Below are 18,648 nucleotides of genomic sequence, written 5' to 3' on the forward strand. Positions count from 1 at the left end.
AGATTCTCACTCTGTCACCAGACTGGGGTGCAGTGGCACAATCTCAGCTCACTGCAACCTCTGCCTCCCTGGTTCAAGCGATTCTCCTGCCTCAGCCTTCCAAGTGGCTGGGACTATAGGCCCACATCACCACGCCCAGCTAATTTTTGTATTTTTAGTAGAGACAGGGTTTCACTATGTTCACAAGGATGGTCTTGATCTCTTGACCTCGTGATCTGCCCACTCAAAGTGCTGTGATTACAGGCGTGAGACACCACGCCCGGCCCCTTCCCTCTTAAGGTAAAGACAAGGGTACCTTGGGTCAGGGGTGGGATTTTCTGTCGGGCAGCTTTGAAATAGTGCACATTTAGCTAAGATAACAGCTGTGATTTAGACTGAATGTTTGAAGGGTCAGCCTCTTTTGTATTCATTTGTGTATTCCTGATAGCACAGAGATTGCATGAACAGCTGCTCAACACATACTAGATTTCAGATGTATTTCCCCAGTCGAATGTGAAGAAGGGGAATGTGGACCTTCGCTTTATAACCCGATTCAACCGAGAAAGCGCTTTTCATGAACCTACCTTTGTGTTCCCTTCATGACATATTAAGAGATGACTCTTTTGAAAGGTCTTCCCTGCCACTCCCCACCAAAGCAAAGTTTAACCTGGAAGTGTTTTTCCCCCTTTTGATTTAAGTAAAAAAGCCATCTCTCCCTCTGCACATACACACGCCAATGGGATTTACCGAGCCATCTGCTTACAAACATTCTACCTCTGAGCACAGAAACCATCAAACTAGGAACTGTTTCCACACGGGAAAGAGGAAAACCAATACAGCAAAACAGCCCCAGATGGACACAAAGCAAAGTTTATCGCATGTGAAAGAGTCACGTGGACATTAGGTATCGATGGTCAGGAACCAAGAAAATATACATTTTGCATATCTTCTGTCCTGCTTCAGAAGGGCTGGCTCACTCTTCACTCTCGTGGACCACCATCTGGGAAGAAAGTAGATACCTGGAGTCAAGTCGGGTGGCAGAGATTCCCGCCCCCCACTTCTGCCGGCTGGCATCAGGGATTTGCTTGCCTACTCCAGTGGGACACAGGACACTGGACCTTGGGAAAATGCACGACTGTATACATGGAGTCACTCCATAGCCTGAGAAACTGGTCCTCCGAAAGAACAAGCCCTGAAAGCTGGACAGCTGGGCAACCCCGAACCTACTGTCTGATGTTGTGAGTTCAGTGGGCTCTGGAGGGAGCTCCTGCAGCAGCCTTCTGGTACCAGCAGGGGGCGCATGAACGTGCTCAGTGGGACCCACTCGCTCCTTTTCAGGATGGCAGGATTTTGTTTTTTGTTTTTTTAATTTGTAGTCTGGGATACATGTACAGAATGTGCAGGTTTGTTACATAGGTATGCATGTGCCATGGTGGTTTGCTGCACCCATCAACTCATCATCTAGGTTTTAAGTCCCGCATGTATTAGATATTTGTCCTAATGCTCTCCCTCCCCTCTCCCCTACTCCCCGACAGGCCCCAGGGTGTGATGTTCCCCTCCCTGTGTCCATGTGTTCTCACTGTTCAACTCTCACTAATAAGTGAGAACATGTGGTGTTTGGTTTTCTGTTCCTGTGCTAGTTTGCTGAGAATGATGGCTTCCAGCTTCATCCATGTCCCTGCAAAAAACATGATCTCATTCCTTTTCATGGCTGCATAGTATTCCATGGTGTGTATGTGCAGGATGGTGGTTTTCACTGTGACTCACAGCCTGGATCCTAGTGAAGGTACAGTCAGCTAAGTGGCTTTAAGCACTTTATCTTCCTGAGCCTGAGATTCCCCAGTTCTAAAGTAAGGGGTTCTCTGAGGTTCCTTCCAGCTCGGAAGTTTCCACAGTCCCTGGGAGCTCTGCCAAGTCAGCGCCTCACCCTGCTGGAGGTGAAGTCTCGAGTCTTAGCACGGAGCTTGTTGACTTGAGATTCTGCAATATCCGCACGTTCCTCGGCCTCCTCCAGCTCGTGCTGAGCCTTTCGGAATTTGGTGAGATGAGCATTGGCTTGTTCATCCTAAAACCAAAGAGCCCAGGCAGGTTAGGTCAGCACAGAACTCCCTGTGGGGAACAGCCTGGGCTGCGTGCCGCAGTCAGCACTGATCTCACTTACCGCCTCCTCAGCCTGCCTCTTGTAGGACTTGACTTTGACTTGCAGTTTATCCACCAGATCCTGCAATCTCAGCACATTCTTCCTGTCCTCTTCACTCTAAATGAGAAAGTGGGAATGTCACGGGAGAGGAGGGGGCAGATTGGCACACGCGCGCTCCGCTTTCTGGGCTCACGTGTTTCTTTCTGAGGTTCGGTGGAGAGTCTGGGGTGGCATTTGCACTTCACAGAGGACATGATCATGGCATTTGCCTTCCGCTTACCTGGTACGTCAGCTCCTTGACCCTCCGCTCATACTTCCTCAGACCCTTAACAGACTCTGTGTTCTTCTTCTGCTCCCCCTCAAGCTCAAACTCCAGCTCTCGGATCTGGGGGAGAGGGTGGGGAAATTAGTCTGGGGCTGGAGCATGATCAGGAGGCTGGAAAGGGCAGCACAGACAGGGTTCCTCCTGCACACACCCTCGTCTCCAGTTTCTGGATCTGCTTCTTCCCGCCCTTCAGCGCCAGCTGCTCGGCCTCATCTAGACGGTGCTGCAGGTCCTTCACCGTCTGCTCCAGGTTCTTCTTCATCCGCTCCAGGTGGGCGCTGGTGTCCTGCTCCTTCTTCAGCTCCTCCGCCATCATGGCAGCCTGAAAAGCACATGGGACTTGCTAGGATGCCGAGGAAGCTCCAGTGCCTCAGAACTGTCAAAACCCAGGGACCTCAGCGGACTAGAGACCGTGCTAAAGAAAAAGGACAATAGGTGAGCCTGTGACTGAGTACACCCTGCTGCCCTGGAAGAGTGTCAGAGCTATACCCAGTAGATAAAATAACCTAAGCAATGAGACCTTCAGGGACAGGCTGGGAAACAGTTTCTTCCCCTTCTTAAGCTGGCCTCCTTGAAACCCTCCTCTGCCCCAGGGAAATTCTTTTTTTTTTTATCAATATATATTTTCAAAAGAGCTTGAGACTTAGAGTAGTCTGACTTGATACCCAGCCTCACAGATCTGGTGATAGTGAGATTAAGGGAAGACCTCTGGAGAATTAAGGCTGTAGAGAAACAGCAAAGTCGTTTTGAGGTAAAGTTCTCCCGCCAGGCAGCAGGTGGCACCATTAGAGCTGTGGGCCACCGGGAGACAGCCTTGGAGATCCAGGAAGGGAGAAAGGTGTGGGATATTGACATCTCTGGGTCTTGTTTTCTAATTTTAATTTTTTTTTTTTTTTTTTTTGAGACGGAGTTTCGCTCTTGTTACCCAGGCTGGAGTGCAATGGCGCGATCTCGGCTCACCGCAACCTCCGCCTCCTGGGCTCAGGCAATTCTCCTGCCTCAGCCTCCTAAGTAGCTGGGATTACAGGCACGCGCCACCACGCCCAGCTAGTTTTTGTATTTTTAGTAGAGACGGGGTTTCACCATGTTGACCAGGATGGTCTCGATCTCTTGACCTCGTGATCCACCCGCCTCGGCCTCCCAAAGTGCTGGGATTACAGGCTTGAGCCACCGCGCCTGGCTGGGTCTTGTTTTCTTTCTTTTCTTTTTTTTTTTTTTTTTTTTTTTGAGACTGAGTTTCTATCTTGTTGCCCAGGATGGAGTGCAGTGGTGTGATCTCAGCTCACCACAACCTCCACCTCCAGGGCTCAAGTGATTCTCCTGCCTCAGTCTCCCAAGTAGCTGGGATTACAGGCATACACCACTAAGCCCAGCTAATTTTGTATTTGTAGTAGAGATGGGGTTTCTCCATGTTGGTCAGGCTGGTCTCGAACTCCCGACCTCAGGTGACCCACTTGCCTCAGCCTCCCAGAGTGCTGGGATTACAGGCGTGAGCCACTGCACCCAGCCAGGATCTTGTTTTCATATTTAGAATAAGTCAGATGTTGACGGAAAGACGTGCACACCTCTCCGAGCCAGGCAGAACTACTAGGATATAATCCCTTCCTGCCTTTTTTTCTTATGCTCTTCCTCTAAAGTGCAGGTGGGACCAGGAGATTTGGCGGAGATGGGAGAGCTTGGGGAGCAGAGTGTGCACCAGGTGTGTCTGGGGGAGACCCCACCTGCCTAACTGTGTGGGAACTTTAATGCAGTGCCATCCCGGCAGCCCGAGGGCAGCAGGAAGGAGAGGACTTACGTCTGTGATGGCCTTCTTGGCCTTCTCCTCAGCATTCCTGGCATCCCTGCTGGCATCTTCCACCTCACTCTGCAGCTGCATGAGATCGGTCTCCAGCTTCTTCTTGGTGTGGATGAGGCTGGTGTTCTAGGGCAAGAGGAGAGCTGTTACCCAGGTGCGTCTGAGGCTGCAACCTTACCTCTTTTCCTCTCCCTTCCCTCACCTGGGTGTGCAGCAGCTGCACCCTCTCATTGGAGTCCAGGAGCTCCTGTTCCGCCAGTTTCCGGGCCCTCTCTGTCTGCTCCAGAGTGGCCCGCAGCTCCTCCACCTCAGCCTGCAGCAGGTTGGCTCTGCGCTCCACGATGGCCAGCTGCTCCTTTAGGTCCTCCTGGCCACGGAGGGCATCATCCAGGTGGAGCTGTGTGTCCTAGCCAGAGGAAAAAGGAACGTTCTATTTGAAGTTGAGGCATTAGGACCATGAGCCTCATCTACATCTCTGAGTTTCTTTTGTTGTTGTTGTTGTTTGTTTGTTTGTTTGTTTTTTAAGACAGGGTCTTGTTCTGTGACCCAAGCTGGTGTGCAGTGGCGTGATCTCAGCTTGCTGCAACATCTGCCTCCCGGGCTCAAGCAGTCCTTCCATCTCAGCTTCCCAAGTAGCTGAGACTACAGGCTCATGCCACCATGCCTAGCTGATTTTTATATTTTTTTTATAGAGATGAGGTTTTGCTGTATTGCCCAGGCTGGTCTTGAACTCCTGGGCTCAAGCAAGCTTTTTGCCTTGGTCTCCCGAAGCGCTGGGACTACAGACGTGAACCACTGTGCCCAGCCTGCATCTCTGAGCATGTGAGGATGGAAGAGGCTTTTCCCCAAGGAGCTCTCTCAAACCTTCAGCTGTCCCTGGACACTCCGGAGGTGTTTGAGGGTCTCTGCAGCCTGGCGGTTGGCGTGGCTCAGCTGGATCTCGATTTCGTTCAGGTCCCCCTCCATCTTCTTCTTGAGGCGGATGGCTTCATTCCTGCTCCGGACCTCGGCGTCCAGGGCACTTTGCATGGTTTCCACCGTCCTCTGGTAGTTCCTCTTCAGCTGCTCGATCTCCTCATCCTTCTCAGCGATCTTTCTATCAATTTCTGATTTCACTTGCGTCAGTTCAAGCTGGATTCGGAGGATCTTGGCTTCCTCATGCTCAAGAGCAGCCTTTAGGAAACAAAACCAAATCAAATAGTGTCCATGTTGGTATAGAGCCAGCTCCACTACGTTGCAGGGTAACAAAGCTTCAGTGGAATAATCCTAAATCTAACCCTGTGATACTCACAACTCACTTTTTAAAAGTCTCAAATCTATCTTCAGTGCAGAAACAAAACTATGTTTCATTGCTTGTTGGTCTTGATTATACCGTCAACCAATAGTAATGCTTAAATCATCATATTTCTTAGGTGCGTAAAGCACTTTCTAGCTATTTTTAATTCATCTAAGATTTTGTAAAATCTCATCATTAAGCCTATTTTAATATGACAGTCTTCTCCAATAAATATAAGATAATTCACAAGGCTGATAATTCCTACTATTCAGCCTCACGGTTTTGCTGAGTGACAGGAAACGAGCAGGCATTAGGCAGAAGCAAAAATGATTTGACAGAAGCAAAATGAAGACACATCACAGAGCAGCCTGCCTCCCTGGCAGCCGCTCAGCACGACTGTGTCTGTGCCCGCCTCCCAGTGCTCACCTCTGCTTCCTCTAGAGCCAGCTGAGTATCAGCCTTTTCCAGCTCAATCTGCTTTCTTGATTTCTCCAGTTCATGGATGGTTTTACCATTTTCAGCAATTTGTTCTGTGAGATCTGCTATCTCCTCTGCCAAGAAATAAGTTTTGATTGCTTATGAGCGCCTCTGCATGGGTTTCCAGACATGCAAAGGGAACCTAGTTTTTATTATCATCCTAAGGATTCCTATTTCCTGGGGATAAGATATCGTATAGAGACAGACTAAAATGTAACCCATCAGATGGTGAACCCTTTGTGTGTGCATTATTGCACATGTGTATAGGAATCTGAATGATGAAGCCACACCCATGCCAGCATGCTCTCAGGCAATAAGAACACTAAAGGAAAAGGTTTCGGACGGTTTCGAATGGCTTACGCTCTAAGTTCTTATTTTCCCGTTTCACAGTTTCAAGCTGATCTAAGGCTTCTTCGTAGGCGTTTTTCAGTTTGAAGAGCTCCGTGCTTAAGGAGCGGGACTCCTTCAGAGATGCCTCCAGCTCTGCTTGGCTCTCCTCACACTTTGTCTTCCATTCGGCCAACACCTGTAACAGCGGGATGGACAGTCTCTCCGTTTCTGAGCTCTCCTCTAGGTTTCTAACTAAATTCTAAATAACTAAATTAAATGTAGAGTTAGGGCCACCCTTGGCATCACTTGCCTGGCTCCTTTTTATTGATTATGGGGCTAATCAAGATTTTCTTCCATAAACATACTCAAGGTAATGAGTCAGGGACAACTGCCATCTTGAAAAAGCAAATCGATCCTTCGAGAAGGAATTAGCTGGATATAATTGCCCTTTTCCTAATATGAAAATGGCCTCGTGCTTCTAAATATTTCATTAAAGCATTGGTTCCAACCAACTTAATCTGTCGTCTTGAAAGAAGGGCTTCCAGAAAGCCTCCCAGTGGGACCTCAGCTTAGACAGACCAGCAGTATCGGGAAAGGAAAAATGCTTAGGGCTGCACAACATTGTAGAAATTGGGTTGTTTCCACAGGCAACATTTGAAAGGGACCTCTACCCCCAGCCCATTCCTTCTGTTTTGCAGGTGAGGAAATTACAGTCCAGTGAAGTTCAGGCACTTGTCTGAAGGCCACACTGCTGGTGACGGCAGTCAGGCCTGGGATGCATTCCCCTCCTTCCACAGCTACTAGAAATCCCCTACATCGTGGCGTTTAGCCAGCACAGAGCGGACCCCACACCTTGTCAAAGTTTCTCTGCTTCTTGTCCAGAGCGGCAGCCAGGGAGTTGGCTCTTTCCACGTCAACCATCAGATCCTCCACCTCTCCTTGCAGCCTCTGCTTAGTCTTCTCCAGCGAAGCACATTTAGCATTCACGGCCTCAACCTGTTCCTCGGAATCTTGAAGGCGCTGAGCAAGTTTTTTCCTTAAAGAATATGAAAGAGAAGCAGCTGTTTATTTAAGTTTCCATCCACTTGAACATCACTACTCATCAAGCTGGAATCATTCATCTGTGTGAGTCAGACGCCCATGTTTTTAAATGCCTGGGAGAATTTCCTGTCTACTCCAAACCCGGGATCAATAACTGGCCTTGTGTTTAGCCAAGATCAAAGTTGTCTGTTTTAATAAAACGTGCTAACGCCAGGTCCCTCGGATGGTGCAGCACCACATTTAAAGACACATAAGATGGGGAAACATCGAGTAACGAAAACAAAATCATCGAATTGATTCCCCAGTTGTTCTAAAGCAAACAGAGCGACGCACTTGGCCTCCTCCAGCTCCTCTGTGCGCTGGATGGCGTCCGTCTCGTATTTGGTCCTCCACTGGGCAACCTCAGTGTTGGCCTTGGACAGCGCCCTCTGCAGCTCGGCTTTGCCTTCCTGCTCCTCCTCATACTGTTCCCGCAGCAGGTCGCAGTCGTGGCGGGAGGACTGCAGGGCGTGCGCCAGGGCGTTCTTGGCCTGCAGAAGTCAAAAAGAGAAGAGCACCTAATATATCTAGTACCAAGGGCATGATACAATCCAAGTTTGTTCCTTCTATCACCAGCTACTGAATGAAATTGCCTTTCATTTTTCCTCCCACAGGTGATAATCTGAAAATAAGAGCAAAGAAGCCTCCCTTCGAAGATAGACCTTGTTCTCTTCCTCCAGCTGCCTCTTGAGCTCTTCTATTTGCTGGGTAAATGCTTGCTTGCTCCTGGAAAGTTGGGATACTATGCTTTCCTTTTCTTCCAGCTGACGACTCAGCTCACCTATGTCCAGAAGGAAATACTTTTGAGTTCATTCATTCGCTCATTCACTCACCAAGTTCCTGTTACGTGTAAAGCACTGCGCTAAGATCTAGAGAGAGAGGAAATGATAAGATGGCTTTTTTCTTGAGGGAAAAGGTCTATTGTTCATGAAAAGGAAACTGAAAGCAGAACTGATAAGGATATTGTTGTAAACTACTGGAAGGTGGGACTGAATTCAGTCAAAAAAAAAATATCTGGCTGGGCATCCCAGCACTTTGGGAGGCAGAGGCAGGCGGTTCACGAGGTCAGGAGATCGAGACCATCCTAGCCAACATGGTAAAACCCCATCTCTACTAAAATACAAAAAAATTAGCTGGGCGTGGTGGTGCATGCCTGTAGTCCCAGCTACTCAGGCGGTTGAGGCAGGAGAATCGCTTGAACCTGGGCGGCGGAGGATGCCGTGAGCTGAGATCGTGCCACTGCACTACAGCCTGGGTGACACAGCAAGACTCCATCTCAAAAAAAAAAAAAAAAAAAGAATCCACTGAGAAGAACTTTAAGTGTAAACATTACCAGGAGCATCTAATAACTCCTATCAGACTTCCCCAGTGGCAGGTATTTCCAGCTGCGTGTTGACTTGTTAACAAATACTTAGAGAAATACTTAGAGCTTTGTATCTCTAGTTAGACTCTTGGGTGACTAGGGTTAGTTCAAGTTTATATGCTTCAATAGAGGTAAGAGAAAACCGTGGAATGGGGCTTTATGACTCCAGAGGTGAATGCCCCGACATGAGCGCAAAGGTGGCTACCAAAGTTCTCTTCATTGCCTTGGCTGTGACTGCCAGCCAAGGATTCATTCACCTGTGAGGATGCACCAGGGCTGGGTGGAGCCACGCTTTCTAGGCAGAAGCCCCAAATAACATTTCCTTACTCTTTGGAGGGGGGCAGAGGTGGATGGAGTTTCACTCTTGTTGTCCAGGCTGGAGTGCAATGGCACAGTCTCGGCTCACTGCAACCCCTGCCTCTTGGGTTCAAGCCATTCTCCGGCCTCAGCCTCCCAAGTAGCTGGGATTGCAGGTGCCCCACCACCATGCCCAGCTAATTTTTGTATTTCTAGTAGAGACAGAGTTTCTCCATGTTGACCAGACTGGTCTTGAACTCCTGACCTAAGGTGATCCACCCGCTTTGGCCTCCCAAAGTGCTGGGACGACAGGCGTGATCCGCCATACCCGGCCTCCCTTACATTTTTGTTATACACCAAGACCTTTAAACACTGGCCACGTTTCTCTCTTTGTTCTCAGAAACTTGGATGCACAGTGCATATCTGAATTCATGTGCAGAAAGAACTAGAAGACGATGGCTCTTAGTTTCTAGTCTCCTTTCTGCCCATCAGAGTCTGTTCAATGCAAGTCTGTATTAATTTTGAAAGAGTTTGAATGAGATGAGAGTTTGAGCCCCTTCTCATTCTGGTCTACTTTTCTCTCTCTTGTTCTTACTCAACACTCAATGTTCTCTCCCTTCGGGGTATTTCAAACGGCTCTTTCTGTGAGTTATTTACTTTCTTCTCTCCTGAAAAGATGCCTCCCTAGAGATTCTCCCCCAAACACACCCTGCCCTTGGTTTCAGCCAGCTGCGCTGCTGGGTGCCAGGAGGTTTTGGCCCTACGGGTTCCCTGCATGTGGCTCACCAGCCTCAGTCTGCAGACGGGACTTCTGCGTGGTCAGCTCGCTCAGGCACCTCTGAATCTCCTCATTCTTGCCCCTGGCCTCACTTAACTGATCCTCCAGGGTTCGGCAGATTTTTTCCAGATTTGCCTGAAGGATTCAGAAGAGGGAACAAAGTCAGTCGACAAAGTCAGGTTTGCATGACCATGGAGTCTCTCTGATGGAAGGCCTTGCGCGCCCCCCGCCCCCGCCCCCCACCCCCGCCCCTGCCATCACCTTAGATTTCGACACGCTCTCCATGCTGCTGGAGAGGTCATCAATCTCCAGCTTGAACTCGCTCTTCTCCTTCTCCAGCTTCTGCTTCACCCGCTGCAGGTTGTCAATCTGCTCCCCGAGCTCGGCCACACTGTCTGCGTGCTTCTTCCTCAGCGTGGCCACCGTGGCTTCGTGCTGCAGGGTGGCCTCCTCCAGGTCCCGGCGCAGCTTCAGGAACTCCGCCTCCCGCTTCTTGTTGAGCTCTATCTGCGTGGAGGTGACGCCTCCCGCCTCCTCCAGCCGCTCGCTCAGCTCCTCCAGCTCCCGGGCGTAATCGCTACGCTGTTTCTCGGTCTTCGCACGGGTCGCCCTCTCCGCCTCTATCTCCTCTTCCAGCTCCTCAATTCGAGCCTGTGGAGGGCAGCCATTCACCCGGCGGGCAGTCACTTCCCCACAGGGACTCTGATTGTCAAGAACAGGCTGGCTTCCCTCTCCATTAGACAAACTGAGTCTTAGACTCCCCCCAGTGAATACTGCAAATTTCCTTTCACATGAATTTTTTCTGCCCCAACATAGTAATTACCCCTGCAGTGACCAAACCAGGACATTTTCCACTCAACGAAATATTGACCTTAAACACTTTGATTATGATTTTGTCAGATGTTACAGAAAACGGTTCATCACTGCCAGGCCAGCCACGCAGAAAGGGAACCATGGGGCAGGTGGCCCCACAGTCTTGTCCACTTGCTCTAAATGGCTTACAGCAGACAGCACCCAGCTCACTGTAAGTGACCCCACACGGAAAAGAGAGATGCAAAGGCCTCCCACCTGCAACTCTTTGATTTTCTTCTGAAACTGGAGGCCCAGTGTCTGCTCATCTTCCACTTTGCTTTGAAGCTGACAATATTCAAAATCTTTCCTGTGAAGAGAAATGTAGAACGCATGAAGACAAAACACCCAGGAACTCGCAGAACGGAGGCCAGTGGCTGTGGGGCATACTTCTTGAGCCTTTCGTCCAGCTGCTGCTTGTCGTTCTCCAGATCTAATATGGACTCCTGGGCAAGCTTCAAGTCTCCTTCCAACTTCCTTTTGTTCCTTTCCAGGTCTACGCGGAGCTTCTTTTCTTGTTCTAGGGAGCTTTCCAGCTGAAAAAAAGGCACCATTTCCTTTTGGGAACAAATGCTTTGCAAGAGGACCCGTGAGAGCTCCTCCAGTCCTGGAGTTCTGGGACTTTGAATGAGCATTATTTACTTACGTCTTCCACTTGCTGTTCCAGTTTGCTCTTGATTTTGTTCAAAGAATTGACTTTGTCTTCTTCAGCCTGGAGGTCATCCAAGGTCTGCTGGTGGGCCTCTTGGAGGGCCTTCTTCTCCCGGGTTAACTTGGCAATTGTTTCATCTAACCCGGAGAGTTCCTCAGTAAGGTTTTTAACCTAAGAAGAATCCACAAGCAAGTATAAGCATAAAATTTAGTTTGCAATATATCAACCTAGATGTACCTGCAAGGAGGATACCTTGTTCTCTGTGGCATGTTTCTCCTTCTCAACCTTGGCCAGTGTCAGCTCAAGGTCGTCAATGTCTTTCTTGAGCTCTGAACATTCATCCTCCAGTTTCCTCTTCTTGGCTGTCAGCTCAGCATTGATCTCTTCCTCATCCTCAGCTCTCTCAGTCACCTCCTTGATCTTGGCCTCGAGCTGAAATTTGGCTTTGATCAGCTGATCACATCTTTCCTCAGCATCCAACAAATTTTCACTTTCCTTAAAAAGAAAAGAATAATAATTTCCTTTAATGATATAAAGTTTGTGGCATTCCAGTGTTTTGTTATATATGAAGTTCTTTATGAAGCGTTTCAACTAAAAAGCAAAAATCCCCATCAAAATCCCAGTTTTTCTAAATAAATAATCAAATCTAGAAAAGTTAAAACAAGAAATAAATACAGCTGCTAAACACATACAGCTTGTACTTGGAGCTGGAGGTCATTCTTCTCTTGGACCAGAGTCACCAGCTTCTCCTCTAGCTCCTTCCTTTTTGCCTCTGACTTGGCAAGTTCATCTTTGGTTTTCTGGAATTCCTCCTTCATGGTGGCCATCTCTTTCTCAGTCTCCGCACTCTTGAGGAGGGGCTTGATCTTGAAGAAGAGTTTCATCCATGGCCAGTGTTTGACGTTCATGAATGAGCGAATGTTGTACTGGATGCAGAAGATGGACTCCCTAAAAACAAGACCTTGCTTATTTCTGCGAGAGAACACCCGCCACCTTCCCCAGAGAGCTCACGTTTGAACAAAGACCCTGCCGGACCTCCTCTGCACCATCTTCTGGAATTCCACACGCATGAGAAACCCTCTGCACACAGCTTGTGTCCGGGTGATCAGTTTGGCCAGGCGGTCATCCCTCATCTCTTCCAGGGTTCCCAGCAAGCCAGCCTTGAAGAACACCTGATGGGGCAGAAGGGCGACACGGGTCAGTTTCCTGGAGAGGCTGTGTCTAGAAGATGGAAAGGCCAGCCTCTGTCAGAACTGATGCATTACCTTGGTGTGTCCAAATTTGTACTGAGTGTGGTCAATATCGATGGATGCCAGAAGCTTTTCACAAGCTTTCTTGCTGTCAATGAATTGTCCCTCAGGGATCGCACTGGCATTCAGCACTCGGTATCTGCATTGTAGACACGGAAATCATCACAGACTGTTGGCAAACACACAAACCTTGGAGATCATGCAGTTTGGGCCTCTCTTCCCGTAGGCAGAAGGCCAAGGTCCCGGGAGATGAAGACACCAGCTCAGAGTCCCATTGCTAGACAGCAGTCTAGAATCTAGGTCTCTTGACTCTGAGGCTGGAGCTTGTTCTGCCATTTTGTACATCTGATAAATTCCAGAGAAAAACGTGCAAGAAACAAATATGTATACCTCGGCCAAATGACGAGTCGTTCAGTTTACATGGAGGTCTATAACTGTGGGTCTTTTCATACCAGTCTTTCTCCCTCTCAAATTCCAGTGTCTGTACAGGTCATCACCACGCATATAGAACATTTTTAGTACACACCTTTGTTTAAAATCCCCATAGAGAATCCTGTTTGGGAATCCTTTCCTGCAGATACGGATGCCCTCCAGGACGCCGTTACAGCGCAGCTGGTGCAGGACAAGGCTGTGTTCCATCGCCCCTGGGAAGAGAAGCAAGATAACAGCCTTACACAGAGTTTCCTAAAAACCGAGCGCCGCCTAGAGAGCCAGCAGGTGTCTCACCTGGAGTTTTGGTTTCATTGGGAATTATACAACGCACAAAGTGAGGGTGAGTAGTTCTTAAGTTTGACATCAGCTTGTTCAGGTTTTCCTAAAAGAAAAAAAAAAATGACATTTGCCATTCTACTGGAGGTTTTTATGAAGACAGAGATCCATTGTAATGAAAATAAGATCTGTGTTTAAAATTGATCGTAAGTTCTAAAGGATAGTGAAATGATTTAGCTCTGTCTTTTCATGGTCCTGTGGCTGGAGGTCTAGGCTAGTAACTGATACAGTTGTCTTTTGTCTCCCAGTGAGCCAGGGGCTCGCCAAGTACAAAACGCTGTCTGAAGTCAACTCAGGGTATGGATCCACCGGGGGCGTGAGGTCTATTGCTGGTGTCCTATAGGAAAACTGGACAGTTTTTCCTGGAAACTCATCCCCCAGATCAGCCAACTCAGCTATCTTTGGTAAAAGATAATAGTGATATTCTCCTCCCACATTGGTTAGACCATATTTATTATCCTTTATTACCTGTCACTTCACCTCAGTAAGTGACACTAATCAGATCAAGACAACACTACTGCTCTTGAATAGGTCAAGTTTAGAATCTCAACACTGCTCATTTTGATATGACTTAAACCAGTGTAAAGCAAATAAACTTGTATTTTTCTTACCCTGAAAAGGGCAGAGACCGTTTGGAAGGAAGAACCCTTCTTCTTGGCAACTTTCTTCTTCCCACTGTCAGCTGAAAGCAATAAAGGAAGGGACTCGCTGTAGGCGAAACTAAAAGGTTTTTTGTTACCATGGGACAAATGGAGAGAGATCACATGAACACAAAGCACTCCTGTTACCATCCGCCGTGGCAAACGTGGCATAGAGGTGTGCCAGGAGCCTGTTGGAGGACTTCTGGTACAGCCCGACCACAGTCTCGTTCAGAGGGTCCTTGTTCTTCTCCAGCCAGCCCGAGACACTGTAGTCCACAGTGCCTGCATAGTGGATCAGCGAGAAGTGGGCCTCAGCCCTGCCTTTGACCACCTTGGGCTTCTGGAAGTTGTTGGACTTGCCCAGATGCTGGTCATACAGCTTGTTCTTGAAGGAGGTGTCCGTTGCCTTAGGGAACATGCACTCCTCTTCCAGGATGGAGAAGATGCCCATGGGCTGGATTGAAGGCAAGGCAGAGTGCATAGGGGTAAATATGAGCTACAGTAACAAGCAGAAGAGTCTTTGAGAAGAGCTGACTGTGGGGATGGAACAGGTTACCTTCTCGATGAGCTCGATGCAGGCAGCCAGGTCCATCCCGAAGTCGATGAACGTCCACTCGATGCCTTCCTTCTTATACTCCTCCTGCTCCAGCACGAACATGTGGTGGTTGAAAAACTGTTGCAGTTTCTCGTTGGTGAAGTTGATGCACAGCTGCTCCAGGCTGTTATACTAACAACAAAATATAATGTTTGTGTGAAGAGTTAGACTTCTTTCAGAATCAAAGACCATCAGCATTCCTCCTCATTGTCCATGCTCTTGGCAAATGCATGAATACTCTCATACAGTCACAGTCTTCAAGGCCTGCCTCAGGTCACACCTCCTCCTTGGAGTCTTCTGTAGACTTCCAGTTAGAATGTGCTTCTCCCTCTCCTGAGTTCCGCAGGCTGGGCATCGCTTGTGTACTTTATTTTGTAGTTGCTCTTGAATGTGCCATATGGACTTCTATTTCTGTCTACTAGAGACTACTGGACTACAAGCTCATCTTTTTTTCATCTGCATGTCTTGTACCTGGGAAATGCTAAATATATACTTTGATGAGTGGCTACGCAAGTCTAACACAGAACCCGTGGGATATTTATAGAAAATAGTGTGTGAGTAACTTTTCAAATTCTCTGTCTCTTTTTTTTGGCAGTCCCTAAATTAGTAATTGGATTTAATTCTTTTTTCTTTTATTCATTTGAAAATGTCCTTTAACATGCCACTTGATAGACATCTTCCTCTTTTTAAAAATAATACAAACCTGCCGGGCGTGGTGGCTCAAGCCTGTAATCCCAGCACTTTGGGAGGCTGAGGCGGGTGGATCACGAGGTCAAGAGATCAAGACCATCCTGGTCAACATGGTGAAACCCCGTCTCTACTAAAGATACAAAAAATTAGCTGGGCATGGTGGCATGTGCCTGTAATCCCAGCTACTCAGGAGGCTGAGGCAGGAGAATTGCTTGAACCCAGGAGGCGGAGGTTGCGGTGAGCCAAGATCGTGCCATTGCACTCCAGCCTGGGTAACAAGAGTGAAACTCCGTCTCAAAAAAAATAATAATAATACAAACCCAACAGGGTACAGTGGCTCACACCCATAATCTCAGCACTTTGGGAGGCTGAGGTGGATGGATCACTTGAGGTCAGAAGTTCGAGAGCAGCCTGCCCAGCATGGAGAAACTCCGTCTCTACTAAAAATACAAAAATTTGTCTGGCATGCTGGCATGCACCTGTAATCCCAGCTACTCAGGAGGCCGAGGCAGGAGAATCACTTGAACTCAGGAAGCAGAGGTCGCAGTGAGCCGAGATTGCCCCGCTGCACTCCAGCCCGGGTGACAAGGTGAAACTCTGTCTAAAAAAAAAAAAAAAAAAAAAAAAAAAAAAAAAAAAAAGTAGAACTAATACAAACCCTTGCAAAAAGTACTGCTATTCTATTCCATCCACTCTCCGTCTAGTCTCCTATAGGAAAAAAGCCACCTTGCGATCTTCCCTTGAGGATCATGAAAACCGGTTTCCCTCATATGAAGATATGAATGGAAGTCACACAAACCTCAAAGATTTCAAAGCCTGCAATGTCCAAAACACCAATGAAGTGCTGTCTTGGCAGCTTCGTGTCCAGTTGCTGGTTGATGCGGGTGACCATCCACAAGAACAGCTTTTCATAGACTGATTTTGAAAGAGCGTTCACGGCGTGATGAACCTATCCAGGGAAAGATCAGCTAATGGGTATGAAGGCAGTGGCCAGCAAGGCCCCGCACCCTTTCCCAGCCTCAAAACAGTTACCTGATCCACAGTTTGACCTTTGGTAACATACTCATTCCCAACTTTCACTCTGGGAAAGCACAAAGCTTTCAGGAGGTCCGAGGAGTTCAGGCCCATCAGGTAGGCTGTTTTGTCAGCCACTGGTGAGAAGACAAGGACAGAAATCAGAAATGGGGGAGAGCCGCTTGGAGCATCATCCAGACGTTTCAAAGCTTGGCTAAGTTCATCTCGGTATGCTGTGCGTTCCCTGTGGCTGAACCGCATATACATGGCCAAGCGAAGCTAAGGGACTCAGAGAATATGATGGACTTGATGAGAAGGCAGGGCTGGGCTTCAGAAAGCCCTGGTCATCCCTCACTGCATCTGAAATAAGACCACTTTAGTGATTCAGCAACAGCGAGTGGTAACAATAGCTGTGGGCGTCTGAGGCCCAGAAACGGTCATTCACTTCTCTGAATGGAAGAAGGATTAATCGCTTCCAATTTGTTTTTTTTTGTTTTGTTTTTTGTTTTTTGTTTTTGAGACAGTCTCACTGTGTGGCCCAGGCTGGAGTGTAGGGGTGTGATCTCAGCTCACTGCAACCTCCACCTCCTAGGTTCAAGAAACTCTCATGCCAGCCAGGCGCAATGGCTTACACCTGTAATCACAGCACTTTGAGAGCCTGAGGCAGGCAAATTATTTGAGGTCAGGAGCTTGAGACCAGCCTGGCCAACATGGTAAAACCCTGTCTCTGCTAAAAATACAAAAAATGTTAGCCAGGCATAGTGGTGTGTGTCTGTAATCCCAGCTATACAGGAGGCTGAGGAGAATCACTTGAACCCGGGCATTGCAGTGAGCCGAGGTCACGCCACTGCATTCTAGCCTGGGCAGCAGAGCAAAATTCTGTCTGACTCTCATGCCTCAGCCTCCTGAGTAGCTGGGATTACAGGCATGCACCACCATGTCTAGCTAACTTTTTTTTTTTTTTTTAGTAGAAATGGGGTTTCACCATGTTGGCCATGCTGGTCTCAAACTCCTGACCTCAGGTGATCTGGCTCCTTCAGCCTCCCAAAGCACTGGGATTACAGGTGTGAACCACTGCGCCTGAGTGGATTAATTGCTTTCAAAAGCGGCACTGAGTGACCTCAGCAGATCTGCCACCCGCTCTGGTTTGTGGCTTGCCACACTGATTTTGTACCTTCTGTGCCGTCTGGCTCCGCCTGCTCCTCTCGCTGCTTCTGCTTGAACTTCATGTTCCCATAGTGCATCACGGCTCCTGTCAGCTTGTAGAGCCCAGATTTCTCTTCTGGGGTGAAGCCCAGGATATCAATGGCACTCTGGCATGGAAAGGGCAGCACATCAGTCAGTTGGTCCTGGTGATGGAGGAGGAACACCCACCCACCCCTTCTGTTGGTTCCACCTACATCCGTAGCCAGCAGCTCCTCCGAGTCGTCTATGCTGGCCACCAGGATCTCCCCCTGGCTGATGAACGGGTAGTCGTAGGGGTTGGTTGTAATAAGCAACAGCTCTGAAATAACAAGTAGTTCCAGGAGGTCATGCAGATGCAAAGAAAAAAACCCACCCGATGGACCTGAGCTCCTGCACCCTGGGCTGGAACTTTTACCATGGGAGTCCAAGTTGAACTTAGAATTTAAAAACTTTTAGACAGGCCGGGCACGGTGGCTTGCTCCTGTAATCCCAGCACTTTGGGAGGCCGAGGCAGGCGGATCACGAGGTCAAGAGGTCGAGAACAGCCTGGCCAACATAGTGAAACCTCGTCTCTACTAAAAATACAAAGATTAGCTGGGCATAGTGGTGGGTGACCATAGTCCCAGATACTTGGGAGGCTGAGGCAGCAGAATCGCTTGCACCCAGGAGGCAGAGGCTGCAGTGAGCTGAGGTAGCACCATTGCACTCCAGCCTGGGTGACAGAGCAAGATTCCATCAAAAAGAAAAAAAAAATTTAGACAGCTCTACAATACTCAGGCTGTCATGGAAAATATAGTCCAGGGAAGACTTTTCAGTCACCCACACAATGGAGCTGAAGGACCCTAGAGAGAACCTTTAAATTCCCTTTCGTTGCATGCTAATGGTGCATTATCAGTGTCAGCTGGGAGAAGTTAATAGGGAAAACTTGCTGAATGTGGGTCAGGACAAGGGCCCACCCAGGTTGTTTGGTATAATCATAGCCTTTTTCTAAAATCTGTCGAAAGGCTGCAGCCTGTTTCCAAGTGGAAACCAGAAGGCTGAGCAAGCACAGCCAAAGAAGACAGAAAGCAGTGTGCATGGAGACCCCTGTGAGGGGCTGACCAGGGGCAGCGTGCAGTTAGTGCCTCCACGGGCTTGGCTGTTTGCTTTGGTATCACGTTCGGC

At 48.5% G+C, this 18,648-nt stretch overlaps 1 protein-coding gene and 1 long non-coding RNA gene across 7 annotated transcripts in view; one reads left to right on the plus strand and one right to left on the minus strand.

The window, feature by feature from the left end:
* Positions 1-14,060, plus strand: part of LOC141581800 (uncharacterized) — a 29,529-nt gene extending 15,469 nt beyond the window's left edge. The window contains exons 2-3 of the long non-coding RNA XR_012514545.1: positions 13,169-13,363; positions 13,980-14,060. This is a non-coding gene — a long non-coding RNA (uncharacterized LOC141581800). The remainder of the gene's footprint in view (positions 1-13,168; positions 13,364-13,979) is intronic.
* Positions 103-18,648, minus strand: part of MYH3 (myosin heavy chain 3) — a 50,270-nt gene continuing 31,724 nt past the window's right edge. For all 6 annotated transcript variants that reach the window (XM_074388177.1, XM_074388176.1, XM_074388175.1 and 3 more), the window contains 31 exons: positions 17,700-17,803; positions 17,474-17,612; positions 16,318-16,436; positions 16,085-16,234; positions 14,557-14,727; positions 14,148-14,454; positions 13,971-14,041; positions 13,318-13,405; positions 13,118-13,235; positions 12,607-12,730; positions 12,377-12,513; positions 12,034-12,289; positions 11,594-11,836; positions 11,336-11,512; positions 11,080-11,225; positions 10,909-10,999; positions 10,102-10,491; positions 9,849-9,975; positions 8,065-8,183; positions 7,697-7,893; positions 7,175-7,358; positions 6,353-6,518; positions 5,942-6,066; positions 5,104-5,412; positions 4,442-4,645; positions 4,240-4,365; positions 2,596-2,766; positions 2,400-2,504; positions 2,141-2,236; positions 1,907-2,044; positions 103-979 (listed from right to left, as the gene is read on the minus strand). In XM_074388177.1, the coding sequence (XP_074244278.1) occupies positions 953-979; positions 1,907-2,044; positions 2,141-2,236; positions 2,400-2,504; positions 2,596-2,766; positions 4,240-4,365; positions 4,442-4,645; positions 5,104-5,412; positions 5,942-6,066; positions 6,353-6,518; positions 7,175-7,358; positions 7,697-7,893; positions 8,065-8,183; positions 9,849-9,975; positions 10,102-10,491; positions 10,909-10,999; positions 11,080-11,225; positions 11,336-11,512; positions 11,594-11,836; positions 12,034-12,289; positions 12,377-12,513; positions 12,607-12,730; positions 13,118-13,235; positions 13,318-13,405; positions 13,971-14,041; positions 14,148-14,454; positions 14,557-14,727; positions 16,085-16,234; positions 16,318-16,436; positions 17,474-17,612; positions 17,700-17,803 (4,925 nt within the window). In that variant the 3' untranslated portion in view covers positions 103-952. The remainder of the gene's footprint in view (positions 980-1,906; positions 2,045-2,140; positions 2,237-2,399; positions 2,505-2,595; positions 2,767-4,239; positions 4,366-4,441; positions 4,646-5,103; positions 5,413-5,941; positions 6,067-6,352; positions 6,519-7,174; positions 7,359-7,696; positions 7,894-8,064; positions 8,184-9,848; positions 9,976-10,101; positions 10,492-10,908; positions 11,000-11,079; positions 11,226-11,335; positions 11,513-11,593; positions 11,837-12,033; positions 12,290-12,376; positions 12,514-12,606; positions 12,731-13,117; positions 13,236-13,317; positions 13,406-13,970; positions 14,042-14,147; positions 14,455-14,556; positions 14,728-16,084; positions 16,235-16,317; positions 16,437-17,473; positions 17,613-17,699; positions 17,804-18,648) is intronic.

Source organism: Saimiri boliviensis, chromosome 17 (genome assembly GCF_048565385.1).
Source record: "Saimiri boliviensis isolate mSaiBol1 chromosome 17, mSaiBol1.pri, whole genome shotgun sequence".
NCBI classification, from domain to species: domain Eukaryota; kingdom Metazoa; phylum Chordata; class Mammalia; order Primates; family Cebidae; genus Saimiri; species Saimiri boliviensis.